At 39.2% G+C, this 16,049-nt stretch overlaps 1 protein-coding gene across 1 annotated transcript in view; it reads right to left on the bottom strand.

Annotated features, from left to right (window-relative positions):
• Positions 1-16,049, bottom strand: part of ACOXL (acyl-CoA oxidase like) — a 315,801-nt gene that overhangs the window by 171,248 nt on the left and 128,504 nt on the right. Inside the window, 1 exon segment of the mRNA XM_057496991.1 lies at positions 317-469. Coding sequence (XP_057352974.1) covers positions 317-469 — 153 coding nt within the window.

Below are 16,049 nucleotides of genomic sequence, written 5' to 3'. Positions count from 1 at the left end.
CCTAGGCAGTCTCTAAAGGCTTGACATGTACTGTCTGACCCCTTCCCCCAGCTAGAAACCCCTGGGGCCATTTCCTGCATTTTCCCCAGGGGATCAGGGTAGTCATCGCGGCCCTCCCTGATGTTCTCCTGCACCGTCCACCACCACCCGCCAAGGCGAATGATGCTCGCTTCAGGCCTCCGGGAGGCGGGGGCTGCGCTTGGGTCCTCGCAGCACCCACAAGGGGGCCCGCACAGGCCACAACACCCAGTGCACCCCGGGCCGCCAGGCCGCGGGGACTGGGGGACCTGCGGGGTTGGGGGGCCAAGGGCCTATCATGCCCCCGGTGCACTCGCGGCAGTCCTGCAAGCAGCTGACCGCCTCGCAGGTGCTGCAGGCCTTCAGTCCCGCTGCCAAAGCCTGCAGTGAGCAGCTGCTGACAAACTCCTTCCAGAGGAAGGCGTCGTCGTCCAGGAGGACCCGGGCGAATCTGCGGGACGAGCGGAGGGTGAGCTGGCCGCAGGCACAGGCGCACGCAGAGGGCACGCAGGAGCCAGAGCGCAGTGGGCCCGGGGGCACCTGCCCCTCCCGCAGGTCCTCCAAGGCTCCCCGCCTGCTGCGCCATCACTTAGGCCCTGCCACCGCCAGGTTGCGCATGGCCCCTGGGAACACCTGTCCTGCGGTCCCTCACAGGCTTTATTGTTTCCCCTGACCCCGCGGGAAGTGCGCAGTCGGTTCACCACTCTCACTGTTTCCGTTTACACGCACAGGACCATAAGCCAAACTACCTCCTCCGTTACACAAAAATATTTCACACATCTCTTGCATTTTTAATTTTTAAAATCCTACTTCCATTGATTTGGGGCGCTAGATGTCGTGGTCCTCACCCCTGGAACCTGAGAATATGTTACCCCACGGGGCAAAAGGGAGTTTACAGCTGTGATTAAATCAAGGACCTTGAGATGGACAGATTATCTTGCACTACCCGATAGGCCCAGTGTAATCTCAAGGGTCCTTCAGAATCAGAGGGAGGCGGGAGCTGTGACGATGAAGCAGTCAGGGTGAGGCAGCAGGATAAAGACTCAGCCTGGCGCTGCTGCTGGCTGTGAAATGGGGGAAGGAAGCAATGGGGAGGCTTCCAAAAGCAGGAAAAGGCAAGGTAACGGATTCTCCCCCAGGACCTCAGGAAGGAGGGCAGCCCTGCCCACAGGGCACTTTTCATCAGTCAGACCCATTTCAGACATTTAACTTCGAGGACCATAGGATAATAAATTTATGCTATTTTAAGCCAAGTTTGTGGCAATTAGTTATAGCACCAATTAGAAACTAATTCAGACTATAAACAATGTTTTCCTTCACGTCTTAGCCACAGTCTGTACAGTGCCTAGCGATGTCTTCTGGCCTTCCTCCACCACAAGCCTCCCGCTCAGTTCTGGCTTTCTCCTTTGCCGTAATCCAAAACATCAAAGTGAAGGGTACAGCTTTCCCCCACTCCCTTTTTTTGAACACCTTCCCACTAGTCTTGTTTTTAAAGTCTGTTTTTAAATAAGTTACTGTTTTGTAACAACTGCTAGGAACAAAAACTTTAGGGAACTCTTCCTCTCTATTCTCAGCCAAACCCCAGAACCAGGCACTAAAGTCAAGGTTCAGTGACTAAAGTCATCGGGCTGGGTAGCTTCCTCTAACCACAAATTCAAAAGAATCCAAGAAAGTAAAAGAAATTATGGCCTCCTTGGTCTACTCAGCTGAAGCCCCAGGTGCTGGAGACTGATCAAGAGCGACAGCAGTTAGAGGTCTTGGTTCATCAGTTATTCTCCATCTACTGAGTGTCATCTACTGGGAGAATTATATGGCTTTTCTCCTTCACAATGTTAATATGGTGTATCATATAGATTAACTTTCAAATATTAAACCAAACTAACATTCCTGGATAAACCCCACTCGGTCACTATGTAGTATCCTTTTTATGTTTTACTGTATGTGATCTAATATTTTGTTCATAAAGGATATTAGTCTCATAATGTCTTTGTTTTTGGTGTCAGAGCAGTGCTCCAATAGAGCCTCCTTTATTTTCTGAAACAGTTTGTGTAAAGTTAGCATGCTTTCTTTTTTAAAATACTTGATAGATTTTCTCTAGTAATGCCAAATAAAGCTATTGAGATTTTCTTTTTTAAGTCACTCTTGGTAACATGTATCCTTCAAGAAATTCATTTATTTCATAAATGTTGTCAAACATATTAGCATTACATCCATATTACATCAATAACAATAATAGCAATTATGTTTGATTGCTATGTCTATAGGATCTGTAGTAATGTCCTCTCTTTTAGTCCAGATACTGGTACTTTGTGTCTTTTTTTCCTGATTAACCTACCTAAAGGCTTATCAATTTTCTCTCTCTTTTGAAAGAAAAAATAGGTTTTGGATTAGTTATATTTATTGTTTGGCTCTTTTTTTATTCCACTGATTTCTGCTCTCATTTTTATTATTCTTTCTACTTAGTTTGGATTTGATTTGTTCCTCTTTTTCTAGTTTCTCAAAATGGAAATTTACACTCCTGACTTTGGACCTTCTTCTTTTCTAATAAAAGAATTTATGGTATAAATTCTCCTCAGAGAACTGCTTTAGTATATACCACAAATTTTGAAATGTTATGTTTCATTTTGATTTGTTCAAAATATTTTCCAGTCTCCCTTTTGGTTTCTTCTCTGACCTATGAATTATATGTGCACTTTAGTTTCATACTATTTGGGGTCATTCTAGATTTTCTTCTGTTATTAATATCTAATCAGAGAACATACTTTGTATGTTTTCAGTCCTTTTAATTTATATGTCTTGACAAGTGTTCTCTGTGTAATTGAAAAGAATGCATTCAGCTATTGCTGGGCAGATTGTTATATAAATGCCATTTAAGTCAAATTCATTAGTAATATTGTTCATATCTTTTAAAACATAACTAGTTTTCTGGCTGTTTTATCTATTACTCAGAGAAAATGACTAATGTCTGCAACTGTAATTTTGGATTTGTTAATTCTCCTTTCAGTACTTTCCATTTTTTCTTCATGTATTTTGAGGCTATTTTATTGAGTCCATACACATTGAGATTATTATATCTTCTTGATGAGTAGACTGCTTTATCATTATGAAGTGTTCTTCTTTATTTCTGATAATATCCCTTTTTCTAAAGTCTACCTTATCATATATTAATATATCCACTCCAACTCTCTTATAGTTGATATTTGTGGGTATAAATTTTTTATTCTCATACTTTTAACCTATTTGTCTTTATATTTTAAGTAGTTTCTTGTGGAAAGCATCTAGTTCAATCTTGAATTTTTATCATGTCTGACATTCTCCAAATAAAACAGGAATGTTTAAGCCATTTACACCTAATGTAATTATCAACATCATTGAGTTTGAAACTATTCTCTTACAATTTTTTTCCTCTATTTATTCCATATGTTCTTTCTCTTTTCCCTCTACTCCTATCTCTTTTTATTAACTGAATAATTTTTGGTATTCCATTGTTAGAGTTTTAACTATGCCACTGTTACAACTTTTTAGTAATTTTTTTGTGGTCTAAAATATGCATCTTTAACTTAACATATTCTTCCCTCAAATAATGTTACACCACTTCTCAAATAATATAAGAATCTTACAACTATATACTTCCATTTCACTCTCCCATCCATTGTGCTACTGTTGAGATATTATATATATATATGTGTGTGTGTGTGTGTGTATATATATGTATATATGTGTGTGTGCATATCTTCTATATATGTTATAAACTTCATTGCTATTTTTGCTCTAAACCAACAATTTTCTTTTTTCTTTATCAACATTATTGAGGAAAATTTTTGCACTCATCCAAAACACACCATTTAAAGAGTTTTGACAACTGTACATACCCATGAGAATAACACCACAATCAAACTACAGAACACTTCCAACACCTTCCAAAAAATGCCTCATGCCTTCTTGTAGTCCACCTGTCCTCCACCCCCATCTCCAGGCAACCAGTAATCTGCTGTTTGTTACTAGCAATTAGTTTGCCTTTCATGTAAATGAGATTACACAGTATGTTTTGGTCTTCTTTCAATTAATATACTGTCTTGAGATTCATCCACAGCACACCATGTTTTGATTGCTCCTTTTTATTGCTGACTAGACTTCCATTCTATGCAATGCATCTATCACATTTCATTTTGCATTCACTGTTGATGAACACTTCGGTGGTTTCCAGTTTAGGGCTATTACAAATAAAACTGCTATGAAGACGCATGTAAAATTCTTAGAGGACACATAAGTCTTAATCTCACTTCAGGAAATATGTAGGAGTGAAATGACTGGGTCATATGGTAGGTATATTTTTAACTTTTTAAGATATTGCCAAACAATTTTCCACAGTGGTTCTGCAACTTCACATTCCCGACAGCAGTGTGTGAGAATTCTAGTTGTGCCACATGGTCTTTGCGGTCTTTTTCATTTTAGTACAGATCATTCTAGTGGATTTGTACTGGTATAGCTACATGGTCTGAAATGGCATTTCTCTGATCACTAATGATCACAAGCATCTTTTCATGTGTGTTTGCTGACTATTCATATATCTTCTTTCGGTGAGTATCTATTCACATCTGTTGCCCATATTCTATTGACTTGCTCATCTTATTTTTAGTTTAATTGTATATTTAGTGTTCTTTACACATTCTGGATAACATCCCATTGTCAGATGTATGTATTGCACACACTTCCTCCCATTCTGTGGCTTGCTTTTCCATTTCCTTAGTGGCAAAAATAAATTTGGCTCAAGGTATTTACTGTCTTCCATCCACTGAATCACCTTGTGATATCTGAAGATCCTTGTTTCCTCAATGAAACCTGCACATGCCAAAGATGCTCCACTGGGCCTCATCCCACAGCAAACAGGAATGACTGCCATGAAATCCCTGAGAAAACTGACAAAACTGGAAACCAGCATTTATTTAATCAGCACTGACATGAAAAGAAACCTAATTGTATTGAGCAATAACTATCAGCAAAGGGCTTCTAAATTTGTCATCTTACTTAATCCTTGCAGCAGCCCTATGAAATGGGAAACCATATCCCTACTTTACAGATAGGGAAACTAAGGATTAACTGGGGTTACATTCCTAAGAACCTCACACACTGCTGGCGGGAATGTAAAGTTGCACAACCACTTTGGAAAATTGTGCAGCAGTTTCTTAATAAGTTAAAAGGCAAGGATGTGAGGGGTGAATGATGAACAGTGGTCCCCTTAGAAAGGCCACAGCTGAGAAGAGGCTGAGCACAGGGCCCCTCGGTGGAGGAACAAAAGTGATGAGAGGCGGGTGGAGGAAGGTGCTCGGGAGCCTTGAGGGAACTTAAGTTTCATCTGGTACAGAAGGCCCTGGAAAGCCCCGGGAGGGTCCCAGCAGGCAAGTGAGAATTCAGATTCTATTTTGGGGATGGTTGCCTGTGGAGAACTGATTTCATAAGGGCCAGGACGGACTTGGGGGCAAAGAGGCTTGAGAGGAAGCTGGGGAGGTCCAGGCAAGATGACGGAGAGGGAGGGCTTTGGGTGATTTCAGTGTGGGAGGCAAAATCGCCAGAATGTCGTAGTTGGCAGGATGGGGCCCTGAGGAGTCTTGGTGGGGGAGGTGGCCACACACAACTGACATTGTTGAGCACTTACTACCACCACAGAGAGGGATACTGTGTCAGTCAGTGTGTAAGAACACAGAGGGCATTGGCGGGGCAGCGCAGCACCCACATCCAGTACAGCCTGAACACCAAGCACCCATGGGTGTGGGGCTGAGCCAGGAAGCACACAGGGCACCCTTGGCACTCAGCAGTGCACAGGGGGCCTTGGATGCCAGACTCCAAGGGAGCAGGCTAATAAGGGACCCAAGGATAGGCACCACCTGCAGCTGAAGACAAAAACAGGAATCCTACTGGCCATGTGGGCCACCGAGACCTGGGTGACAATTCTGCTGGCTGCCAAGTCCTCAGGCAGTGTGACAAAGGGAGGAAGGGACAACTCTGCCAGCTCTGGGGGTAAGGGGGCAGGGAGAAGAGCCTTCGCAGCCTCCTCAGGAGGCTGTCACCTCTCAGGGAGACCCTACCCCCACCGAGCTAGCCCTCTCCTCGTGACACTGTCCCCCTGCCTGGAAGCTGGGCACCCACTGGGGAGAAGGGTCCCACCTCTTCCTGTACAAACAGGCTCCAAAGGATACCAGGTTCATCCTCTCCTTGCTGAGGGCAAGAGAATGTGAGTGATGTGGGTTGGGGAAGGTGGGCTCACTACAGGCCTGTGGAGGCACTGGGGAAGGAGGAAAAGGGAAGGGATCAGTAGTTTGCTGACCTGTTACTGTCAAATCCCAGACAAGGCATCGCAAGCTCCATGTCTGACTCAAGCACTCATGCATGTTCAGGGCCTAGCAAGCAGGACTTCTAGATTCAACACACAGAAGATACCTGCCTAAATTTGAATTTCAGATACCCAGTGCATAAACTGAGACTGAAAATTTATGCATTGAATATCTGAAATTCAGATTTAACTGGGCTACTGTAATTGACCTGGTAACCTACTGGCAAGGCGCCGTGGTGTTGCTGAACACATGAACACCTGGAGGAAACCATCCCACCTCACCTCCATTACCTGCCTTTTTACTGTGACGTGAAGCTCTGACGACTTGTTTTTGTTGCACTAGGTGGGAGGAGAGGAGGGCCAGCTGCCCCGGGCTTGTGGCCTGTTTTCCCTGTTCGCCTACCCTCAGCACATATACCCGAAGGCCTGGACTGCCCCTGTGGGTGCTCCTCTGACCTTGAGGAGGACCCACTGCACTGAGTAAACACCTACCGCATCAAACCTCAGGCCACCCAGACCTTGGAACTGAAAGCCAGTTGGCTGGCAGCATTCTATCAATTAAGAGATTACCTCTAACCAGGGTCTGATAACCTCAGCTAAAAACACAGCAAGTTGGGTGAGGGGTAGGTATTTGGCATAAAATTTTGTCACATCACAACCAGTTTCATTAAACTATTCCTGACAATTTGGGGGAAGGATGACAGGGCTGTCAAGAGAAACTAGAAAGACTACATCACAGAAAACACCAATTTTGTTCCTGCACTTGTCTTAACACACAGCCTCTTCCCCCAAGCTGGGGGGCTTCTTCCTCAGAATTCCTACAACCAGATCTTCAGTGCTTCCAGCTTCCTGCTGCAACTGGGTGGGCAGAGGGAAAGAAAAAAGGAGAAGGAGCCACGGAGCCATGACGGGACACAGAGCTAGACCAGAGAGCACAGGAGGCACATGGAGGCGACAGCCATGAAAGTCAGGATGGGCCTGCAGTCAGTCTGACAGCTGGGTAGGGGTGTGGACTTGACCTATCCTGTTCCACACTGAGTCACACATGCATGGCACATGGTAAGAACTCTGTGGTTTTTTTATTAATCAAATAATTTCCATTGATCACCTTTCATTTTCTACCCTAGAAATCTAAAACTAGAACTGTGACCTCTCTTTATGTCTCTAATGTTGGCAAATCAAGAAAAAGTTCAAGTTTCATTAATGGTGGCAATACAGCTCTCATAAAATCACGGTAAATCAAGCATAAATCAATATTTTTTAAAAAACAGAGCCAAAGAGAAAGGAAACCTGTTGATACATATGACACTTTTATTATATGTAAATATGTGTGTATATACATACACATATATAAACTTAAAAATGTGGGCCATAGAGTGACTCTTTGTTATACGGTCTAAGAACTTGTGTCATGGATTTATAAACAGTGGCAAAGAAGTGACTGTATAGACAGCCTTGCCTCTTTGTAATAGTTACAAGTCCTGCTGGGCAAAAAATTCTAAGGAGAAATTTGTTTTCCTTTGCCATGCATGTGGTTTCATCTTAGGCTTCATCATTAGATTATTGGGACCCAATTTAAATTTTTGTGACAATTTAACACTGCTGCTTCTTAGATGTTTGTGAAATTCATTTTCAGGGCACACTAGGAAGCTCCCTAAAAATCTCCTTTGGTTCTCAACACTCACTGCTCACTACAGTCACTTGGGAGCTTAAACACACCCACTCTGGATACACCCAGGAGTGCAGAGAATCTGTAGTTTTTGAAAAGCACATCAGATGACTTTAATATGCATTCAGGGACAGAACTATGGAAAACTAACATGTGTCAAGAATTATCCAGCTTGGTGGAAGCAGGGCTAGAAGGGTGAATCCAAAAGGTGGGAAGAAGGATGCTTGGTAGAGAGTTAGTGACTTCAGATGGAATTGATAAAGTTAAAAGAAATGTCACAGAATTAGGATGCAAAAGAACACCAGAGACTTTTGCTTCCTTTGTAACAGCAAGAAAACAAACAAACAAAAAAAAACAATCAAGTGAAAATCATAGTTTCCCAAAGAGTAAAGGCTGCAGGAAGCCTTGACAAACTGAACTCCAGAGAGGGGCAGGCGCTTTTCAGCAAGCTGGGCATTGCGTAAGAAAGGACCCAAGAACTTGAAGATAGAGTCATGGAAATTATCTAAATGGAAGCACAGAGATAAAAGATAGAAAAGAGAAAGAAAATAAGTTCAGAGACATGAAGGATGACACAAAGTACTGTAGTTTCTGTATTAATTAGAGAAGTAGAGGAAAGAAAGAATGGGACAGAAGAAAGCAAATTAATAATGGCCAAAATGTTTCCAAATTTGATGAAAAATTTCAACCCACAGATCCCAGAGGCTCAACAAACTTCAAACAGCACAGATGCACAAAACCACAAAGCCATACGTAGGCCCAAAACCTTGAAAACCAAAGAGAGAAAACCTTTAAAGCGGTTTGAGTGGGAATATGTAGAGTATATAGGAAACATCTAGAAAAAGACTGGCTATTTTCTTCAGAGAAACAAAGAATCAAGAAGCAATAGAGTAACATCTTTAAAGTGTTCAGAGAAAAATAAATTATTAACCAAGAATTCGGTATCAATTGGCAATGTCTTTCAAAAAAAAGAGAAATGAGGACTTCCTCAAAAAAAAAAAATGGGGATAATTCATCACTAGCAGTTCTGTTCTATAAGACATATTAAAAGTTCTTCAAACTGAACACATAAGGTATCAGCTAAAAATCTGGATCTATACAAAGAAATTAACTGTGTTGGAACAGAATAAACAAAGGTAAAATAAAATTCAATTTTCCCTACCTTCAACTGTACTAAAATTTAATAGGTGAAAGAAAATGGTAGCAATGTATTGTGTATTTGAGCATGTTTAAAAGTAATTATATGACAACAATAGCAGAAAGGATGGGATGGAGGAATTGGGAAGACACAGTTTAAGGTCCCTACACTACATAGGGAGCAGTATAATATTGTTTGAAGGTAGTCTCTTATTCACTAAAGATGTATACTGTAAATCCTGAGTCAACAATTAAAAGAAGTATAAATAATAAGAAAAAAGATAAAACGGAATAATAAGCAATGTTCAGTTAACCCAAGAATAGGCAGAAAAACAGGAAAAAGACACAAACCAGAAAAAATTTAAGTTATCTATCAACATGGGTTTTAACCCAAACATATCAATAATCATGGCAAATGCAATTGGTCTAAACACACCAATTAAAAGTCAGAGATTTTCAAACTGAATAAAAAAGTAAGACCCAACTATATGCTATTTTATAAGAAACCTACTTTAAAAATGCAGGTAGGTTAAAAATAAAAGTATGAGAAATGTGTACCATAAAAACACTAAACCAAAGAAACTTGGACCCATTATATTAATATGACAAAATAAGCTTCAGGACAAGGAATATTTTCAGGGATTAAGTGAAAACATAATGGTAAAGAAATCAGTTCTCCAAGAAGACATAAGAATTCTACATGTGTATGCACCTGAAAAGAAAAAAGGTTCAAAATACTTGAGACAAAAGCTGATAAAACTGAAAGAGAAATAGACAAATTCATAATTATACTTGGAGACGCCAACCCTCTTCTCTCGGTCAGCCAAAAGCCGTTAAGGCTGATGTGACTGGCAGAGCAGAGTCAACCAACCTAACCTAACTGACATTTGCAGACCAACAGAATACACATTCTTCTCAGGGTGGAACATGTTATACACAAGGGGAGAGGGTGTGTGTATGTGTATTCTAGGCTATAAGCTCAAAATAATAGGACTCATTCAAAGAATGTTCTTATTTATGACTATGACAGCACTTCTAAATAACCAAAGTGGTTAAAGCAGAAGTCTCAAAAATTTTTTAAAACTATTTGAACTGGATGAAAATTAAAATACATCAAAATCAGAGGGATGCAGCTAAAACAGTACCTAGAAAAAGATCTTAGTATTAAAGGATTATATTAGGCAAGAAAAAAGATCTCAAAGCAGTAGGCTAACCTCTCCCTTTAAGAAAGAGTGTGCACTACTTAAAATGAAGCAAGCAGAAGGAAAGAAACTGCAAACATTAGTGCAAAAATCAATAAAATTTAAAACAGAAAAACAATAGAGAAATCAACCACATCAAATTTGTTTTTATGAAAAACTGATATAATTAATAAATGTCTATCCAAATTGATGATAGATAGAGACAGAGAGAAGGGAGACAGAAGCCAAAAAATATCAGAATGAAAGAAGGAAATTGCTACTGATCCCACAGACATTAAAAGGACAATAATGCAATATCTACAACCAACACTGTTGCCATAAATTTGACAAATTAGATAAAATAAATCACATCTCATTCAAGAAGAAATGGGTAATCCAAAGAGTTCTATGCCTACTAAAATCTATAAACAAAACTTACAGAAAGAATAAGAGAATTCCTTAAGATTGCAGATCAATCTACTAAAGTAAATAGTATTCCTATATACTATAAACAGATGCACCCCCTAAAAAAGTAAAATGCTTAGGTATAATTATAATAAAATATGTGCAGAATCTTATGTTGAAAACTATGAAACACTTAAGATAGAAATCTAAGACATAAATAAAGGAGGAATATACAGTGTTCATGAATTGGAATTAAGAAGTCAATTCTCCCCAGTTTGATCTATAGATTCAACACAATCCCAAGTAAAACACGTGCAATCTTTTTGTAGATATTTACAAGATGATTCTAAAACATACAAGTAAAGGCATAAAGGTAAGAGCCAAAACAATTCTGAAAAAGAAGAAAAAGTGGAAGAACTCATACTACCCAATTTTAAGACAAATCAAAACTTAAATCTATGAATCAAATCAAATTTTAAAACTTGCTCTGAATAAGATACTTTTAAGAGAATAAAAAGTCATCTGAACAGATGACTCACCAAAGAAAATACACAGGTGGCAAATAAATGTGTGAAAAGACATTAGCCATCATGTGTTATTAGGATAATACAAATTTACAACTAATAAAAAGGCCAACAATTTTTAAAATAAAAGCAAAACAAAACAAAACCTGATAATAACAATGGCTGGTAAGGATGTGTAGCAACTGCAACTCTCACATTACCAGTGGAAATACAAAATGAAAAAAAAAAAAAAAAAAAAAAAAGAAATACAAAATGATACAACCACTTTGGAAAACAATTATAAAGGTAAACACACACTTACCATATGACTCACCAATCCTGCTTCTATGTATTTGCCAAAATGAATCAAAAACTTATGTTCACATAAAAACTTATAGAAGACTGTTTACAGCACCTGTTATTCATAATCAAAAACTGAAAACAACCTACACATCCCTCAGCAGGTGAACAGATATCCTGTAGTATATCCATGTAATGGAATTCTACTCAGTAATTAAAAGTAAGAAACTTTCAACCCACCCAACAACATGAATGAATCTGAAATGCATTTTGTTACATCAAAGAAGCCAGGCCCAAAAGGCTACATATTTACAATTCTGTTTTATGACATTCTGGAAAAGGAAAAACTATAGGCATGAAAAATATCTATGTGGCCACATTTTGCCAAACTAATATTAGAACACATGGCCTATCAACTTAGCAGAATTTCCTTAATTGATACTTTATTAGAATACCCAGGCTACTTGGTCACCGGACTAATTGTGGGAAACAGGGACCAGCCTTGAGTTTCCTCAAGGTTGTGGTGGGTGAGAATGGAGGAGGGGGGGTACTACAAAGGGCAACATGAGGGGACTTGTAGAGTGATGAAGCAGTTATGCTTGATAGTGTAGACACACAACTCTATGTCTTTATCAAACCCTATACAACTATGTAACACAAAGAGTGAACTTCACTGTATACAAATTTAAAACAACAACAGTCAGGGATGTCAGGGAAACACAAGATGGAATGTAGGCAGTGACAAGTGACGCTAACTGTAATACAAATATTTGAGATGATCACACTGAAGCAGAGAAGAAAAAAACTAACCTAAAAACTTAGGACAGCAGTAGTTTGAGTAGATACTGTAAGGCTAAAGAGAAAAAGAACTACACACCAACACTGCACTCTAGTTGGTGACTTCTTTTCTCACAGTGGTGTGGATTTAAAATTCTGGTATTATTTTATGTACATACTATGGTCAAACAAAATTTTAAATGTAGAGCCAAATTTCTCTCAGTTAGAGAAAAAAGTTACAAATAAACAAAGGGGTAAATGCTAGAATAAATCCTATGGTGCTAGATTGGAGTCAGGTAGCAGGATGAACTTATTTTTCAAATTTTACTGTATAAACCAATAGACCTGTACATTTCCTAGCCATGTCCTCTGAGAGGGACTAGAAACAATGACACTCCAGAAGTAACAAGCACACCTAGCACCCAGATCTTGGCCTCTAAATACCATTCCCCCATAAAAGAAGCCAGGGATTCAAGTTCCAGGGCTAGGGCAGGAAAAATACATGACCTTGGAGCATCATCTGTGATCATAAAGGAAGAAAGTGCTAAAAAAAAGGTGGGGGGCAAATCAAAAGGATGTAGGGGTGAGCTCTGTGGGAATAAGAATTGTGGTCACTCACTGAACTCTGCTACGGGAAAAGCAGGAAAAGCAACAGTGGTGACACACGAGGTATTTGACAACTCTCGCTCTGAGGTATTATCCTCCACAAATACAATACAGAATCTATTCTGTAGTCCAGCTCACATCTATGTGGCCACATTTTGCCAAACTAATATTAGAACACATGGCCTATCAACTTAGCAGAATTTCCTTAATTGATACTTTATTAGAATACCCAGGCTACATGGTCACCGGACTATTTGTGGGAAACAGGGACCAGCCTTGAGTTTCCCACAATAAATTGATGGTTCAACTAGGGTAGGAGAACAATAGGAACCAGCATACCAATTAAAAAGTGTTAACAAAACCTGTGTACTACCTAGGGATTTCCTGTACATATGCTCATAAAAGAATTCAGGTGAAAAAAATTGACTTAAAAATATTAAGACTAATATGAAGTAGTCTTGTCCACATCCAAGGGCGTTAAGTTAGTTTGAGATTAAAGAAAATGACTTAGCAAGAGCTGAGCAAAGGGATTAAAATAAAGCAATAAAAAGGATATAGGAGTCAACTTAAAAGAGCTGCAGCAATGGCCAAAGTTGTAACAATTAGAGCAACTAAATACATAAGATAGCAATGAACTGTAAACCAAAGAACAAGATAAAAATCTATGAGTCCACACTTATATAAATAAATTATTTAATAGAATGAGGAAAGGAGAGGGGGAGAATTTTTAGGAAAGAATTTCTCTGTGGCGAGGGGTATGGGTGCAAATGCCCACATGCGAGCACACAGGAGAAAATAATTAAAACACCACTGTAATAGTTGCTACAGGTAAGCTCCAGTGATGAATGCTTAAATTATTGGGGGTGAGTAAGGAGAAACAGAATGTTTGTATAACCTCAAAGTATTTCCCCCAAAATATTTACTAAATATTCTGATGGTTTTAACATATTTCCACAAATCTTTGACACTCCTCTCTTCAGAAGGTGCAGCTTAGATTTCCTCTCCTTGAATGTACACTACACTTGTGACTTGCTTTTAAAGAATGGAGTGTGGAAAGGTAGAAATGTAACTTTTCAAAGGTGAGCATAGCTGATACCACCTTAATCCAATGATCAAGGTTAATATCATCACTAATAAGATACATTAATATCATGAACCCCAAATATGGTGCAATAAGGACTCAGCATTTTTGTGTTTTTTTTTTCCTCTCAACTATCCATAACCTCAGTTATTCATGAGAAAACATCATACAGGCCCAAACAAAATACCTGGTCAGTACTCTTCAAAAATGGTAAGGAAATAAAAAACAGGAAAAAGCCAAGAAACTTTTACAGACTGCAGTAGACTAAGGGGCCCTGACAATACATGCAAAGTCGTATCTCAGATTGAATCCTGGAATAAAAAAGGACATTAGTGGAAAAACTGGAGAAATCTAAACCAAGTCTATAGTTTGGCTGATAATACTATATCAACATTAATTTCTTAGTTTTGATCATTGTACCATGATTGTGTAGGATGGTAACATCAGAGCTGCTGAGCAAAGGATATATGGGACCCTCTGTATTTGCATTTATTCTATAAAGCTAAAGTTATTTCAAATAGAATGTTAAAATGAAAAGGGCAACTGATTGCTTAAAACAAAAATAAGAACAATGTACTCTGGAGTTTTGAATACAGAGAGAGGTAAAATACATGACAACAGTAGCACGAAGGATAGAAAGGAATAAATGGAAATATAATCTTCTAAGTTTACATTATATATAAAGTTGTATAATAGCAATTCAAGGCCAATTGTGCAAGATAAGGACGCATATTACAATACTTAGAGTATTTCCTGAAGAAAAGGGGAAAAAGTAAGGGGGAAAAAAAGAAGAGAGGAGATAAAATGGAATACTAAAAAAATACTCAATGACCTCTAAAACAGGAAAGAAAGGGGGAATGAAGAAAAGACAGAACAAATGCAAAGCAAGTAGCAAAATGTAGATTTAACCATATTAGGAATTACAGTAAATAAAAATGAGTTATGCACTGCAAACTTAAAAATTATCAAACTGGATAAAAAATAAGACTTCACCATATTCTGTTCATAAAAATTCACAATGACACACACAGTTTGATACAATGACAGATAATTTAAAAAGAAAAGGGTGGGAAAAGATAGAACATGGAAATACTAGGCATAAGAAAACTGGTATGGTTTCATCAAAAGCAAAAAAAGTAACCTTCAAGAAAAGAAAAATGTAGTAAGTGTAGCAGGCTAAATCCCTCTGGAATTTACATGAATATAGTACATGAATATTCATAGCATCAGCATTATTCATAATAACCAAAATGTGGAAATTATCCAAATGTCCACCAACTAATAAATGGATAAACAAAAAATTATTTCCCCTTCATCTCATTTACTTTTATTATTTATTGCTAGGATATAGAAATACAATTAATTTTTGTATATAGAGCTTATAACCTGTAATCTTGCTGAACTTGTTATTTGTTCTAATAAAATGTGTGGAGGTTTTTCCTTGCAACACCAGCTGGGTGTCCTTACAATTTGACTCGATTCTAACACTATCTACCTGGAGCTAGTGTCAGATCCCACAGGTTAAAGGCTCGGTCTCACAAGACAGCTCCTACCCTACTTCAGATGCCTCTCACAGGTAGTAGGTCTGCAGGTGACCCACAAATTATGTCCAACTTGGCTACAAATCAGAGGCTCCCTCAACCCATTCCTCAGATTTAATTAATTTGTTAGAGCAGTTCACAGAACTCAGGGAGGCAGTTATGTTTATCAGTTTAGTATAAAAGGATCTGATCAAGACTGCAGATAAATATCCAGATGGAAGAGAGGCACAGGGCTGGGTGGGTGGGAAGGGGCACAGAGCTTCCATGCCTTCTCTGGGCATGCCGCTCTGCCAGCACTTCCACATGTTCACCAGCCTGGAAGCTCTCTGAACCCTGTACTTTGGGGATTTTATGGAAGCTTCATCACATAGGCATGTAAGATGCATTTTGGATCTGGTTTCTCTCTGGAGAATGGGAGATGGGGCTGGAAATTCCAAGCTTCTCATCATGGCTTGGTCTTTCCAGTGACCAGCCCTCATCCAGGAGCCCACCCAGAGTCA

Source organism: Manis pentadactyla, chromosome 2 (assembly GCF_030020395.1).
Source record: "Manis pentadactyla isolate mManPen7 chromosome 2, mManPen7.hap1, whole genome shotgun sequence".
In the NCBI taxonomy this organism is placed as follows: Eukaryota; Metazoa; Chordata; class Mammalia; order Pholidota; family Manidae; genus Manis; species Manis pentadactyla.
This window is presented reverse-complemented; position numbering and strand designations above follow the sequence as displayed.